Source organism: Papaver somniferum, unplaced genomic scaffold (genome assembly GCF_003573695.1).
Source record: "Papaver somniferum cultivar HN1 unplaced genomic scaffold, ASM357369v1 unplaced-scaffold_24, whole genome shotgun sequence".
Taxonomy (NCBI): domain Eukaryota; kingdom Viridiplantae; phylum Streptophyta; class Magnoliopsida; order Ranunculales; family Papaveraceae; genus Papaver; species Papaver somniferum.
The window spans coordinates 2,068,343-2,083,023 of record NW_020634374.1 but is presented as its reverse complement, the minus strand read 5'-3'; the positions used below and the strand labels follow the sequence as shown (position 1 = coordinate 2,083,023).

At 37.8% G+C, this 14,681-nt stretch overlaps 3 protein-coding genes across 4 annotated transcripts; 1 reads left to right on the top strand and 2 right to left on the bottom strand.

The window, feature by feature from the left end:
- The first annotated feature begins 5,915 nt into the window (after nt 1-5,915).
- LOC113340855 (serpin-Z1-like) lies at nt 5,916-7,178 on the top strand. The gene has a single exon (XM_026585911.1). It carries the CDS (start codon nt 5,916-5,918, stop codon nt 7,176-7,178), a length of 1,263 nt encoding a protein of 420 aa, XP_026441696.1.
- Nucleotides 7,179-7,482: 304 nt separating this feature from the next.
- LOC113340854 (NADH-cytochrome b5 reductase-like protein) lies at nt 7,483-11,139 on the bottom strand (the record flags this gene model as incomplete). The annotated part of the gene is made up of 12 exons (XM_026585910.1): nt 7,483-7,804; nt 8,067-8,135; nt 8,387-8,500; nt 8,599-8,688; nt 8,799-8,876; nt 8,968-9,019; nt 9,127-9,197; nt 9,289-9,343; nt 9,543-9,593; nt 9,734-9,793; nt 9,931-10,006; nt 11,121-11,139. Coding segments are annotated over 12 exons (792 nt in total), but the record flags the coding sequence as incomplete, so codon positions are not given.
- On the bottom strand, nt 9,931-14,233 carry LOC113340935 (beta-hexosaminidase 2-like). Of its 2 annotated transcripts, XR_003355692.1 has the most exons (3): nt 13,205-14,233; nt 11,121-12,143; nt 9,931-10,006 (listed from the first exon to the last, which is right to left on the bottom strand). XR_003355692.1 is itself a non-coding variant. In XM_026585987.1 (2 exons), the coding sequence occupies exons 1-2, from the start codon at nt 14,046-14,048 to the stop codon at nt 11,173-11,175; spliced, it is 1,815 nt and encodes a 604-aa protein (XP_026441772.1). In that variant the 5' UTR covers nt 14,049-14,233; the 3' UTR covers nt 10,892-11,172. The 2 variants fall into 2 exon arrangements, 1 of the variants encoding a protein (XP_026441772.1); XM_026585987.1 differs by lacking the exon at nt 9,931-10,006 and having other exon boundaries at nt 10,892-12,143.
- Nucleotides 14,234-14,681: the final 448 nt, after the last annotated feature.

Below are 14,681 nucleotides of genomic sequence, written 5' to 3'. Positions count from 1 at the left end.
CACGTTCTTTTTCTCTTGGATCAAGAAGCACAGAAATAAACAATAAAGGATTCATGTTTTTATACTCACCCCAATACTTGTTGTATTTAAGTAACATCTTCTCACCCATATGGCTTAAGTGAGGATCATAATGAGATTTTTTCCACTCATTTAACTCTCCACGTACATCACAAATTTCCGCCAAAAATGTATGCGAAGTGACATACGTAGAACCAGAAAACTCAACAGTGGCTTCAAAAAATACCTGTAGATACAGTACTAATTGTTATCGACTGTTGCGTCCATAGAGATGGATGTTGTCATAGCAAAACTTGCAATAAATTTGCTCCAGTTGATAATGCATATTAAACCATGTACAGTAATAACACCCTACAGGGCCTGTACCATTCAAACTATGCTATTCTAACAAGACACAGAATCACAAACACAGACACTTGGAATGAGCAATTTCAATTACAAGGATATGAGCATGCGTCAAATGTGAGTTTCCCAATGATTACACTTCACACTCTGAAGCATATATTCCAGAACATACTATCATAGATAAATGCAATGTTGGACATTCCAAACATGAACAAACAACAAAATCAGTACATTGCACTTCAAAGTGAACACAATTAATAATTCATGAACTGCCAAAAATCATACATGGAAAAAGAAGCAAATTGATTAATTCACATTTTAAGCATCCACAATGTAAACTAATACCAAAAGAGGTCATGGATGGTGTAAAGAGCAACACTACAGTAACTCATATATTGAGATAGGGTTATTCCTAGTGATAAATTCAACCTTACTGACAAAACTAACTACATTGAAGTAAAGATAATGAAAGAAATAAACAACAAAAGTCCATTTCTTTTTTACAATGGACCATAGGAATGGACCCGGTGTGATACTAGTTTGAAGATCTTGTATTACTGACAAGTGACAGACGAGGTAAGATTCAACGAGTAATCAACAAAAGTTAATACTAACCACCTTGACTATCGCAGTCTACAATCCATCTACTGGTTTCAGACTTTGTTTTGTATCATGCAATCAGTTCTAAGTTTCAGACCTTGTTTTGTTTCATGCAATCAGTTCTAAAATGGTTGATAAAGAAAGATAAAATACCTGTAAAAACTGAACTAGGATCGAGCATTAGCCCAATCATACTTTTCAGGAGCATGCACACGAGGCTTTTTCTTCTTGGCTTTTCTCCAACCAGCTACGGGTTCTTCAGGAGCATCAGAATCAGATGAAGTAGATTCATATTCATCGGGAACATCTGTACTGTCAATAGCATCAATATTAACACCCATTTCTGGTTCATTGGGAATATCGAAGATAAACCTCTCACGAAATGCTTTATCTGACCGTGCTAGCCTTATAAAGGCTTTTTCATATTTTTCCGCGGAATCCAACATCAAAAAAATGGAGTTCCATCTTTTTTTTACATCTAATATTAATCCCTTTTTATACTCAATTCTTTTGTCAAATACAGCTTCTAAGAACTTCTTCATCCTAGCAGGAGAGGCTGTGACGTATTTAACCACTGACCTAATTCTTGCCACTGAAGTATTATACTTCTTCAACCCATCCTTAACAACTAAAGCTAATACGTGGGCAGCACATCTGACATGCAAATGTTTACCTCCAACAATTGATGATCCCCAACTGACAACTCTCTCCTTGACATATTCTATTACTTTTTTATTTGCAGATGCATTATCGAGAGTGATGGTGAACACTCTCTCAAGCCCCCACTCGATCAAACACTTCTCCAATGTTCTTCCAATATGTTCACCTCCATGAATAGTGATTAAACAAAAACATATGATTCTTTTGTGTAAATTCCAGTGGTCATCGATAAAGTGGGCGGTAACTACCATGTAGTTCTGAATGGACGTCCAAGTATCTGTTGTGAGACAAACTCTAACCTTGTTCACCTTGAAATAGTTCACCAACTTGGCCTTTTCAGTCACAAACAACCTGCATATATCACGATAGACGGTCATCCGAGATGGAAGTTTGAACCTCGGCTCAAGATACCTACAAAATGCTATGAACCCTCAACCATTCGGAAAGATTGTTCATCTGTGATTATGAAATTTATCAAGGCTCTCCTACATGCTTCTTGACAAAACGTAGCCCCAACCATACGTTGCTGATCTCCCAGATTGCTAGGCTGTGCAGATTCTACTGTATCCAAATACTTCTGACACTTAGTCAAATGCCAGTTCAAATTAGATGTTCCATAATCCTTACCACCAGCCTTATATTTACCACCTTCACAGTAGTTACACTTCCCCCATGTAATACCAGCTTCATCAACACTCCTTTCGAAATGATCCCATACCCAAGATGTTCTCTTCCGCTTCATACTTTCTCTGACCTCAGGTTGAGAAGATGGTGGAGGTGGCGGAGATGCAACCGCACTGGCCCTTCGTTGCACAGATTGAGATGCAGCTTGAGACGGAATAGGAGGTCTCGTTGACATCACTTCTGTAATCTCAACCATGTTTCCTCACGATAAGCCTGCACAAACTAAACCATGTTTAGTGACTTTTCTTGATGATCTCAACTAAGTCGGATTCGTTGGACTGCTTTGTCCTCACAACTAAGAGTCATAGTCTAAGACATGAAAATTTAAGGATACACAGTTATGAGCTTATAAAACAGATCCTCCGCAAGTAAGGTCACACTCAATATTATGACGAGCTGAAGAACAAGTAAACATATAACTTACTTCTGTAGTTTGAAACCGAATATTAGGACGAGCTTCTAGTGTGTGCCTCAAGCTATTTCTGAAAAATAGACATAAATTTTAGTAGGTAGTTCGCATATTAAATGCTAACAAATTCTTAATATTGAGCCTGGAGTCCAATGGTTTACATTGTTTGCTTAATATTTAGAAAACTTCGGGTGGGAGGCCAACTGAAGCTAAGTGGACTGTTACAGCATCATACGCACCAACAATTCTAAACTGGCTTGCAAGAGCTGCAAGCACCAGTTTTGGGCATTATGTCTCTGCAAGCAATGGTATGAATGCGTATAGAGTGCAAAAATAATCTGTTGTCCATGTTGCATCATTTTCACCCCATGTTTCTCATAATTAAATCTAAACGAATCAATTTCGTATGAATGCGTATAGAGTGCAAAAATATAGACTCTCTCTCCAATTTAAGCAATGAGTAATGAGTTGTATATAAGCAAGGGAACAAGATCTCAACTAAGGCATAGCAAAACAGTTTATGTTCAACTATACATCAATTTTGTTGATTCCTAAAATTCCATCCAAAAATAGTAACAATGTTAGAAAAACCAAATGTAAATTAACTATTCAGTAATAACACATATTTTACTTGAAACTGATCAACCACTAATGCCAATTAGTAATCGATGAAAAAACGTTCCACTTAAAAAGCTAAAATAGAGAACAAAGAGAGATGGCATGGAACATGGACTGTGTGCTCACATACTTGTATTAGCTAGTGATGAATTGGACCCCAAGACTACATAAATCAATGGAAGAAGAATTAAGAAAACAGCCGCACTCATCAATACACCAACTCTCCACTGATAATCCTTGTTTAGATTACCCATAGTCAAAACAATTACAAACTACAGACGACTGAAAATCATATATATGTTAACGATAAATCTTTCCTCATACTCCTTATATAAGTTAAGCTCAAAAGTTATTCAGAGAGGAACAATCCAAGCAAATACAAACACACTGACTGATTCCAAATACAAATATGTAAATTTTCTTTCAATCTAAGTAGCTTAACTTCCTAACAACAAAATGAGCAACCCCACATAAAAATTACTTCAACTACACAAAACCCTCCTAGTATTTGGGTAAAAAAATGGAAAAGGAAATCTGGGTTTAGTGAATTTTCACCTGAAAATTAGTTTGAATTTCAAATCAAGAATTAATTGAGGAGGAGGAGGAGGAAGAACCACTTATTAAACCCTTCATTAGCTTTGCACACTCAGATTCCTCGTATTCTGCAACAAATTCATATCAAACAATGAACATCAATAATCTCAATTAAGATTAGCTATGATTGGAACTATGTCTAATCAATCATATATTGGAACTGTCCTAATCAATTAAGATTACCTAATATCGTATCCTGCAACATGCATGAAATCGTAAAACCCTATGATTTTTCAATCAATTTAACACAAAAAAAATGAAACAAAATCAACTTTGAAGTTAGATCTTACCTTGAATCAACCGATTAAAGGGTTCTAAACGAGATCCGTTAACAGCTATGAATTTGATATGTAACTTGAGAGGTGTGAGAGGTACTAGTAAATCAGATAAAAAAGGATTTTATGCTTCTGCGTTATGGCTTCACAAGAATCATCCTAAAACCCTAGCTATTAATCTCAAAGCCATGGCTCATTTCGGGTACTTCAAAAATTTATCTGAGATTCTATTGAAAAAGAACAGGGTGGAAGAAATAGTTGAAGGAGAAAACGAGAAATGATAATTTTCTGTTTAGAGTTAGATCGACTTGACAAAAGAAATAGAGTTAACATTTTACCCCTTGTTTGTTTTAAAATAACGGTACAATGGACACGAGACAGAATAAAGGATAGGGATTATTTGGTCTTTTAAATATATCAGGCGGGTAAGCGAATAGGGTAGGATAATTTCGGATTTTATCCGTCACCCTACCCATTTGACGACGGATAAGATAAAGTTTAACCGTCACCCTACCCGTCAATTATCGGGTAGGATAGGATACGGATAAAAATTATGACGGGTAGGATAGGGTGGCGGGTAAGGGTAGGATATGTGCACACCTATCCAAAGATGGCTTAATAACCTCAACAAGTTCAATATGGTAAAGAACAAATGATCAACATTTATCCTGTAATGAAATAAACTCACTCTCTTCAAAGCTCCAATAACCTTTTCCTTACCTTTCTGAAAGGATGTTCATACCTATGTTGTAATAGGCGCTAGGCGAGGCGAGGCGCCAAACCTAGCGCCTAGCGCCTAAGGCGTGCCTAGGCGTGGAGGAAAAATTAAAAACTAAACTTAGTCATACCTTTTTTCCTAAGGCGAGCGCCCAGGGCGCCTTTTACAACATAGGTTCATACTTGGCCCATTGTTCCAGGTGCGATGATGCTTTACGGATAAGAAAGTTGATAAAAAAAGAAACAGCTGAAAAAAAATCCTGGTTGCATGCAGTTGGGTGGAAACTAGGAATGGTGGGTGTTAAGCGTCAAGCAAGAAACCGGCTTAATTTGTTGTCTAGGTTGCTGAGTACTACGTATTTCTGGTAGTCCAATATATTAGGATCGTTAAAACCCAAGAGTATGCTGGTACTGGGAATGTCTGCATTTTTGTGTTGTACCCATTCAAGATTCCAAAGTTCAAATTAATTTGTTTCGATTTTGAAGCAAAAAAAGTTCTACAGGAAGTAGGACTATAGTGTCGCCTTTTGATGATTTGAAGTCAGAGCTGATGTTGAATACTGATGAGATGGTAAGCTTCATGTTTCAGAGGTTTATCACAAGTGTTATGTAGAAAATTGATGAACTCAAGCTGCTGCTTCTACTGCTGCCAGAGTTACAGGAGTCGTCCTCGTGCACCTCCTCCAGTCGATTTTGTGGCAGATGATCATTTCATGTTCATATTAAGAGGGGAGCAAACTGGTGCAGCGTTGCTCATGGGGCACGTCCCTAATCCTTGGAAAACATATTACATGCGCGGTTAAAAAAAATCTTGGTATTGCCAAGTATAGTAGATTTCTATTTTTGGCTTTGGTGTCGCTTTTGCTTGTTTATAGAAGTTTACTCAGTTTAGGAATCTTATATATTTTTGGCAATCCCGAGCGCTATAGTGTTTTCCCGTACACCCCTAGCCCATAAGGGATCAGAAACCTCCTTTAAAGAGCGTCAATCCATGCATGAAACTTGTCAAAGATGTCTGGTTAAACGATGAGTCGAAGAACAAGAATTTTGTATTCTCTCCGTTCTCAATGGACAATACTCTGGGTTTACTAGCTTCTGGAGCAAGTGGTGACACCTTAAAACAGATATTAGAGTTCCTCAATTCTGAAAGCATCGACGATCTAAACTCTAAAAACTCTCAACTCATCATCGACGTGCTGTGCAAAACAAAAACCGGACTTGAACTGTCTTTCGTCGGCGGTATTTGGTGCAGCTCCTTACTTAAACGTTCATTCAAGAAAGTTTCTCGTACAGTTTACAAATCCACAGCCGATACTGTGGATTTCGCAAACAATAGCAAAGAAGTGCTGAAGAGGGTGAACACATGGGCTGAAAATAAAACCAATGGATTAATTCAAGAACTCCTACCTGCTAACGCAGTCGATGAACATACAGTATTTATATTGGCGAATTCACTCTATTTCAAAGGATCTTGGAACAGATATGACCAGTTTCCACCATCACTAACTGAGATGTCAAAGTTCTATCTCCTCGACGGAAAACAACCAGTAGACGTTCCGTTCATGTCATCGAGGGGGAATCAATATATTCGTTGTTTTGAAAGCTTTAGAGTACTGCGACTCCCATACAAAGGTGACTGGAATAGTACAGATTTTTCTATGTACATAATTTTACCCGAGGAACGTGATGGGATCGGTGCACTTATTGAAAAGGTGAGTTCCGATCCTTCCTTTCTGGATCAATATCTCCCAGTTGGTGCGGTTCCAACAAGAGACTTCAAGATTCCCAAGTTCAAAATTTGTTTTAATTTTGAAGCAAAAAGAATTCTAAAGAAAGTAGGACTAGTTTTCCCTTTTGATTATAAAATGGCAGAACTGACTGAGATGCTGTATACTAAAGATTTGAAAGCTGAACTGACTGAGATGCTGAATACTGATGACTCGAAGGCAGAGCTGACTGAGAAATCGAATACTAATCGGATGGTAAATAGTAAGAGTACGCTTCATAGTCAGAGTACACTTCATGTTTCAGAGGAGGTTTATCACAAGTGTTTCATTGAAGTTGACGAAGTTGGAACTAAAGCTGCTTCTGCTACTGCTGTAGTGGTGAAAAAGGTGGGTGTCAAGGGTCCTTCTCGTGTAACTCCTTTTCCTCCTGTTGATTTTGTGGCAGATCATCCTTTCATGTTCATTATAAAAGAGGAGCAAACCGGTGCAGTCTTGTTCATGGGGCATGTGCTTAATCCTTTATCAAACTAGTCTCTATGTGTCTCACAAGTACTCTATGTGTCTCACAATTACCGTGGCTAAATAGTTTAGAACTTTTTGTTCTTTTTTGAATCTAAAAGAGTTGATTCAGAGATTTTTGAACTTGGATTGAAATTTGAAGGGATTCCCACGTTTATTACCGCTTTTTTTTTCTTTCTTTTTTTTACTTTTGCCCACTATTTTTTTATCGGCAAGAAAATTCCTGCTAGATCAGTATGCAAATCCTGGCTTTTCATAACCAAACACAAAAACCTTTTTGCAACTTCATGACATCATGAGACTAGCTCAACAGAAATAGCACAGAGGTGTTGATTTTCCATAAAACCGAGTTATTCGAAATGTGTTTAAGAGAATGAAAAGAAGAGGAGACGAGAAATTTGATGTCAGCCTGATTTACAGACATTTTATTCTCACTGCTGTGAAAAATACAGTGGCAGCTGAATAATATCAACTGTTGACACATGAAAATTTTCTTAGTAATGTAAAGCTGTAGATTTCAGCTTACAAGAAACAAACTTGGTAAATTTTTATTGCTTCTGACCTGACGCCTTAAATATCCATCAGAACTTGTGAACCATCTCTTCTGTGTAACCAAGTTCCTTAAGTACGCCAGAGACCTGCACAGTAGGGAGACGAATACACATCAATCGAAGTTAAATATTTGATACAATATCTCCAGTACAATGAAAATGTACAACCTCTTGTACTCAAGTTCTTCCTAAAATCTGGAAACATTCTAAGCAAGCCCCCTTGTATCAAATATTTGTCATCTCAGCCAACTTCCACAACAACTTAAATATATCAAATCATGGTACATATATGCTAAATTTTGAGGAAGGCAACAAGAAAGGATATGTGAAAAACAAAAAATTTCTTTACCTCGCCTTGGGAATAGTCTTTTGCATTGTCTCCAGAGATGTGATTCATCATTCCAGAGGGACCACATACCTAAGCATATGACATCCGGAAAATGGGTTAAATAAGCTCAAGACTATACTGACAGATAATATTTAGTATGCAGAAAACAAGAAGATTTTTTTAAGGAAGTTGACAAGAATGTCTTTCTCCCTGATAATCATTTTTCAGGCATGTCGAGCAAACTAAGCCCGTGAAGGATAGGTTGTAATATCAAAAAATCAAGCAACAAACTGGAAGTCTGCTCCAAATTTAGGATGAAAAGAAGACGGAGAACAACTTACTAGAATGAGTGTGTCTTCTCTTGGACTAGGCATGCCTTTCTCAACCATATTTTGTGTTATATAGCCTTTCCCTCCCTTCCAGTTGTTAGTTTGGTTCTCTACGGTGTAGTATATCTGACTCAAAAAGCAAAAATTAGTCTCTTCTGACAAAATTGCTAACACCATCACTAATACCAGAAAGGATGATCTTCCCACTAAAGACACAAAATCACCTTCAAATTTGGGTAGCTAACTGAGAGTATGTCAAGTTTTTGCTTTAGTAGTATGTCTTCTGGTGAGATGTTAGCATATAGCAAAGATATCTGAAAGAGCAATGTATCAAATTAATATGGGTTAGATCTCAGTATAATTGACGAACTTTGATATAGTTGACACTTGGTGGTTAAAATGATAAATAAGTATAACCAGTTACCTGAGTTTTGTCATCGGGATTCTTTATAATAGCGTTAATCACTTGCAACATCGGTGTAATGCCTGTGCCACCTGCTATCTAAGGATAAAGCTTTAAGCATTAGATAATGTTGCAACACTCGCATAATGTTCTTCTTTGGTTATAAATACGCTAGTTATCAATTCCTTACCATTCCAATGTGTTTCTTCATGTTAGGAGTATATTGGAGCTTTACCTTTGGCCTGAAATATAGGGAAAATAAGCATACAAATGAATTAAAAAAAATAATAAACTCAAATCCAAAGACACCACAATTGCTCCTCAGAGAAAAATAGGTACGTGGGTTTACCCTTTTACTTCTAGCACATCGCCTGGTCTTAAATTCACCAGATGCTGGCTCATTTTCCCTTCTGGATAAATCTGCACAATTTGATGGTAGAGACCAGTCAATGAATACTTTTAGTGCGAATTAGAGGGGTAATAGAATTGCCTATAGTTGTACATCGTGTACCTTAACCAGTAAATCAAAATAACCCTTGCATTCGGGATCTGATATAGGAGTATACCTGAAGACATAGTGGTAAATATATCAGCGACATTGAATGCAAATGCCTCAACATTGCAAGTTTTAAAGATGATGAAGTAATGCGAGAGACTAGAGTAAATAAGTGTCTAGAAAGAAATACCCCAACATTTTCGTTAAATTAGACAAGGATTAATGCCACACAACCACACAGTGATGAGGTAAATGTGAGAAAAACTTACGAGCGAAGTACATATTCCGTTTTCCCATTATCATCCAGTCCTACAGGAGCCCTGCAGTGAAAAGAACATTAGAAGCAATTAAAGTAGATAAGACACTGGAGTGATACAGAGCCTTCAACACTCTGAGAATAAATCATCAGTTTCAAGGTTTACTTTCATAAAAGGGAAACAAAGGTAACAAAAATGAATACCTAGTTAGAATGCACGAAGCAATATCAAAGCCCAACTTAGTAGAAGGATCAAAGGAAAACCTGCCCATGATATGAAAGAGAGCTAATATTACAGATTTTGCAACAAAAATGCTACATAACAGCTGGATAAATGACTACACTAAATCCTTGACTCAATTTCCAATAAACAAAAAAGAACAAAAAAAGTTGAAAATTACCTGAACAGGTGAGAGTTATGGTTGACTCTTGATGTGTCTTGCAGCTCAAATTTAATCCACTTATCGGGATTCAACGCTGAAAATTAAAACAAGAAATTGAGTTACATATGGTACAGTCATGACCAACAAGAATATGCAGCTGCATGTTTTGATATCACTACCAGACTTACTGCCTGATTCTTCTTGTATCTCATCCAGATGAGCGTACAAACAATCAAAAAATTCATTTCCACCCAATCAAAAAATCTCAGAAAAATGTAAAACGCAGACTCAATAAATAATTGATCTAAGAAACAGAAAAACCAAAGTGAACCCTAAGCTACATCAACTAGCTAATAAATGCACACCACAGTTGGTGGTGACAAGTCTAAGTAATTTGAGAGTCCACCAGAAACAGCAGATTTCAATGTTTCATTAAACACATCGTTGAATGCAACTGGAACAGATTTTGAAGGTTTTCTGAAGAACCTACTCATATTTGCGGTTCCTTATATCAAATCAGCAATACTGGAATGGAAAAAAAATAGAAAATAAAAAAATCTCATGGCTTAAAAATGTCACCATAATGTGATCATATGTCTCAGTTCATACAAGCATAACCCTCCCCAAAATAAATAAATAATATGTTAAAAACTATTCCAGTGGCAATCACAATACTGCAATTCTCCACAATCTAAAACATGCAACCAAAGTACTAGTACATTTCTAACAGACAGTTATCAAGGGGTTCAAACCCTGATGCTCAAATTATAAGTTGAGTAACAGATCACTGAACCGTCTCAACTCTTCAGAGTTTCACCACACCCATATAAGTTGCACATGTGTTATACAAATTAAGATGGTTTAGTATCCTCGACAAGGTTCAATATGGCAAAGTCATGGTTTGGTACCAGTCCAGTACAGGTGCTGAAAAGATTAATAGATTCATGCAACACTAAAACAGCAGGTTGAATACAGGTGGTTTGGTTCTCAACAATTCTGCATTTCGCGTAGATGATTTTCAATAGTTGAGCCAGGCTGAAGTTTACATTTAGTACACTAAATCAACCTCAAAGCAACTTGTTCTTTTGGATAAAGAGTACAATACATTCCAGATACCATTTTAATACAAAAAGGACAACAATGATCAACAGCTATCCTGTAATAAAATGAATGCACACTCTATTATAAGTTGAAGGATATATACGGACCTTTTTTCTTTCCTTTCCGAAAGGATATTCATACTTGGCAACAACAAATTCATTATTGAGCCATATTACACATGCCAGGATGGGTCATACACCAAAGCGGTTGAATGGGTTCAGCCCCTATCCCTCTTGCCACCATTCTATACCGCCATTCATTCAACCGATTTGTCGCTTCGGCGTACCGCTTCTTCCCTGTCTCATCTCGATTCCCTGACCATAGTGTCTCAGCCATAGCTGAGGCCCTGGGCCATATTCGAGCATCTAAAACACTGGGATCAGCCTGTTCAGACCAAAGAGCCACTTCACCACCGAGAACAAATTTCGCCTCATCCTCCGTCAACCCATGAGTTATGTCATAATCATAAATTCTTTGCCATGTTTTAAATGGAGAGCACCATGAACCACCATTTCCGTTATTGTAGTTAAATGGGCTTCCTAAGTCGTCCCCATTTTGCTTATCATATCGACTATCATTCCCAACAAAACCACCATGACCACAGTCTAAGTAATAAAAATCAGACGATGAGACGATGGCTCGATATCCAGCCGAAACGATTAGCTTGGTGTTGTTTGGGCCATTGTTCCAGGTTTGTAAAATGACACTGTCTTTAGGTAGGAATGAAGGATCTACCTTCACATATTGGTCGAGTAAGACGTCTTCCCAATAAACAACATTGGTATGGTTAAGGGATGTGATGTAAGGGAGAGTTGAGTTAATAAAGATCTCAAGGAGTTGACTAAAGGTTCCACCATTTGACACAAAATTTTGGACCATTGGATCAGTTTTCCAACAACCAGAGACTACTTCATCAGCCCCGCCATGGAAGAAGTCTTCGGGAAAGAGAGTTGCTATGTCTTTTAAGACATTGTGAGTGACTTCATAAGTTTTTGGGTTTAGGGGATTAAGCTGGCCAGTTCCTGGTTCAGACGCAAGACGATCTTCCCAGGCAGTTCCTACTGGTTGCCAAAACATATTTGCGCATGTGACAATCTCTGGATATGCTTCTGCCCATGATCCAGTATGTCCTGCAAAAGTTTGTCTACATATTAGCAATAAAAGAGGATTCATGTACAAATTAAACACAAAAATGACAACTGGTATAGTAACACAGTCTAGTATAAAGCTAGGGCAAGTCCTATAACAAAAACAATTTCTCGACTAATCTGAATTGTCTCGATGGTGAGTCATATTACTTTAGAAATGGGAGTTGATGAAGCCTCAACTCATTGTATCTGAATGTATTTCTAAGTGGCTCCTAAGGAATGATAAATTCTAGGAGCTTGTCTAATTTAAAATTTATGGAAGACAATGTGGTGTTAGAAATGAAAAATTCTCCATAGAGACAACATCTTCGGGTGAAAGTAATAAGTGGTTCAATCTTTGTTTTTACTCTTTCAACTGACCTGGGCACAATAATAACCATCAATTCTAGAAATAATATAGAAACACTGTTGGAGTGGACTTCTCATGGAGTGTGATTATATGGTGTTTCCAAGATACACTAGTATCAGAAATCGAGGTTTTTATCCTTGCAATTCAGCTGCCTAGGAAAATAAAGCTTAAGGTGCCTTTCCTGCCTGAGTTTACAATTAACCTAGTAGTCTCTAGAATAGTTCTAATTCGTACAGTCCAATTGAGGAATTAGTCAATTGATCTGGATGGACCACTCCAACTGAAATCTTATTTGAGTCAGTGGGAGATACCAAACGATTCACAATTGAAGTATCATTGCTAGTGTCAGGCGCTGCTCCCTTATTCCATTGAGGCCATGCCGAATGTGACATTGGAAAAAAGCCTGTGAGAATATCATTTTGCTATAACACAACAGACCAAGTTGTTTAAAGTAGCACGAACCTTGACTAGCTAGGACTAAGCTATGCTGCCATAGATAGCCAATTCTGTTCTCATCTAAATAAATTTGTGTTTCGAAATTCAATGCATTGACTACTAGTGTCACAAGCACATGAAAACCACTGTCACACTGACACTCTCAAGTCATGCTAAGCTCCACTTAATTGCTCCTACTAAAAAAATTCAGTTGTTTATTAACTTCGGGAAACCAAACTAAGATAGAACTCAAACTCACCAGGCATGTCGATTTCCGGCAAAACTCGAACACCATGTTGAAATCCAACCTCTACAATCTTCCTCACATCAGCTACAGAATACATCATTTTTGGACCATAAGATCCTTTCCGAGCCAATTCCGGTTCCGAAGGCAAAACCAGTGGAAAAGAATGAGAATCAGTGATATGCCAATGGAAAACATTGAGTTTATTAGCACTCATAGCTTTAATAGTCCTTATGATATCATCAACTCCATAATAATTTCTACTTGTATCAAGCAACACCCCTCTATGACCAAAAATCGCCCAATCTGAAATATACAACCCAGTCCCAACAAACAACAACGAGTCACCACCTCCGCTCCAAACGAGTTGTGAGAAGGTTTCTAATCCTCTCATCGCACCCCATACAGTTTTAGAAGTCAAATTTGCTGATCCAACAGTTGGAATTGTAAGATCATATGATTCGTCTACACCGTGTTGTAACGGTGAGTTGAGATCGGTTATGGTTAGTGTTAAGATTTCTAATGGTGGGTGTGATGATGAGGCTGTTGCTATGTTGATAACATTGGGATGTTGGATGATGATTGGATTGTAATGTTCGGAATGGATTAAGTTGTGGTAACGTTGAATTGCAGGGGTGAGATGTTTGTGATGATATGGGGATATGATTTTGAAAGATGGAGATAGTAGATTTGCTTGTGGGTATGGCCATGAGAGTATACGTGGTTTAGGCCATACGTTGATTTGTGAATTTACAGTTGGAATTGATTTAGAGAAGAAGATTAAGTAGTGAAGAAGCAGGAAGAAGACTGTGAAATGAGAAGAAGAAGATACTACTACTAGTCTTTTGTTTGGGATCATGTTTGGATTCTGAGTGTGTTTGTGTTTCAGTGTTTGGTGCCGGTGACTTTATATATGCCGGAGAGGATCAGAAGAAGTTTCTACTTCGTATTTTGTGTTTGTTGGGGTGTGGATTGGATTTTTGTGTTTGATATTTTTTTGGTGACTGAAGAAAAGGATCAAGTTTATTCAAGTATTGAAAATTGACTATTGGTATGATGGTATCCGACAAGGAGAACCCATGTTCAAGTTCGTTCAAGTACTAGTGCAAGTTGTGCGAGGCTGCGTAAAATTTAGGGCTGCATAACGGGTAGGGTGGGTAGGATATGGCCTATACCCGTCACCCACCCCGTTTACTGGCAGTTAAGAAAATCTTTACCCGTCACCCTACCCGTCAAATAATGAATAGGGTAAGATACGGTTAAAAAATTGGCGGGTAGGATAGGGTTGGCGAGTATGAGTAGGGTATGTGCACCCCTAAGTAGGGTGGGTAGGATATGGCTTATACCCGCCATCCTACCCGTTTACTGGCGGTTAAGAAAATCTTTACCCGCCATCCTACCCGCCAAATAGTGGATAGGGTAGGATACGGTTAAAAAACTGGCGGGTAGGGTAGGGTTGGCGGGTATGGGTAGGGTATGTGCACCCCTAGTA

Excerpts from the sequence above, each read along its gene's own strand:
- LOC113340935 (XM_026585987.1), bottom strand. The coding sequence starts at position 14,048 with ATGATCCCAAACAAAAGACTAGTAGTAGTATCTTCTTCTTCTCATTTC. Across the intron at positions 12,144-13,204 it reads GCCGGAAATCGACATGCCTG|GACATACTGGATCATGGGCA; the intron begins GTGAGTTTGAGT and ends AAACTTTTGCAG.
- LOC113340855 (XM_026585911.1), top strand. The coding sequence starts at position 5,916 with ATGAAACTTGTCAAAGATGTCTGGTTAAACGATGAGTCGAAGAACAAG.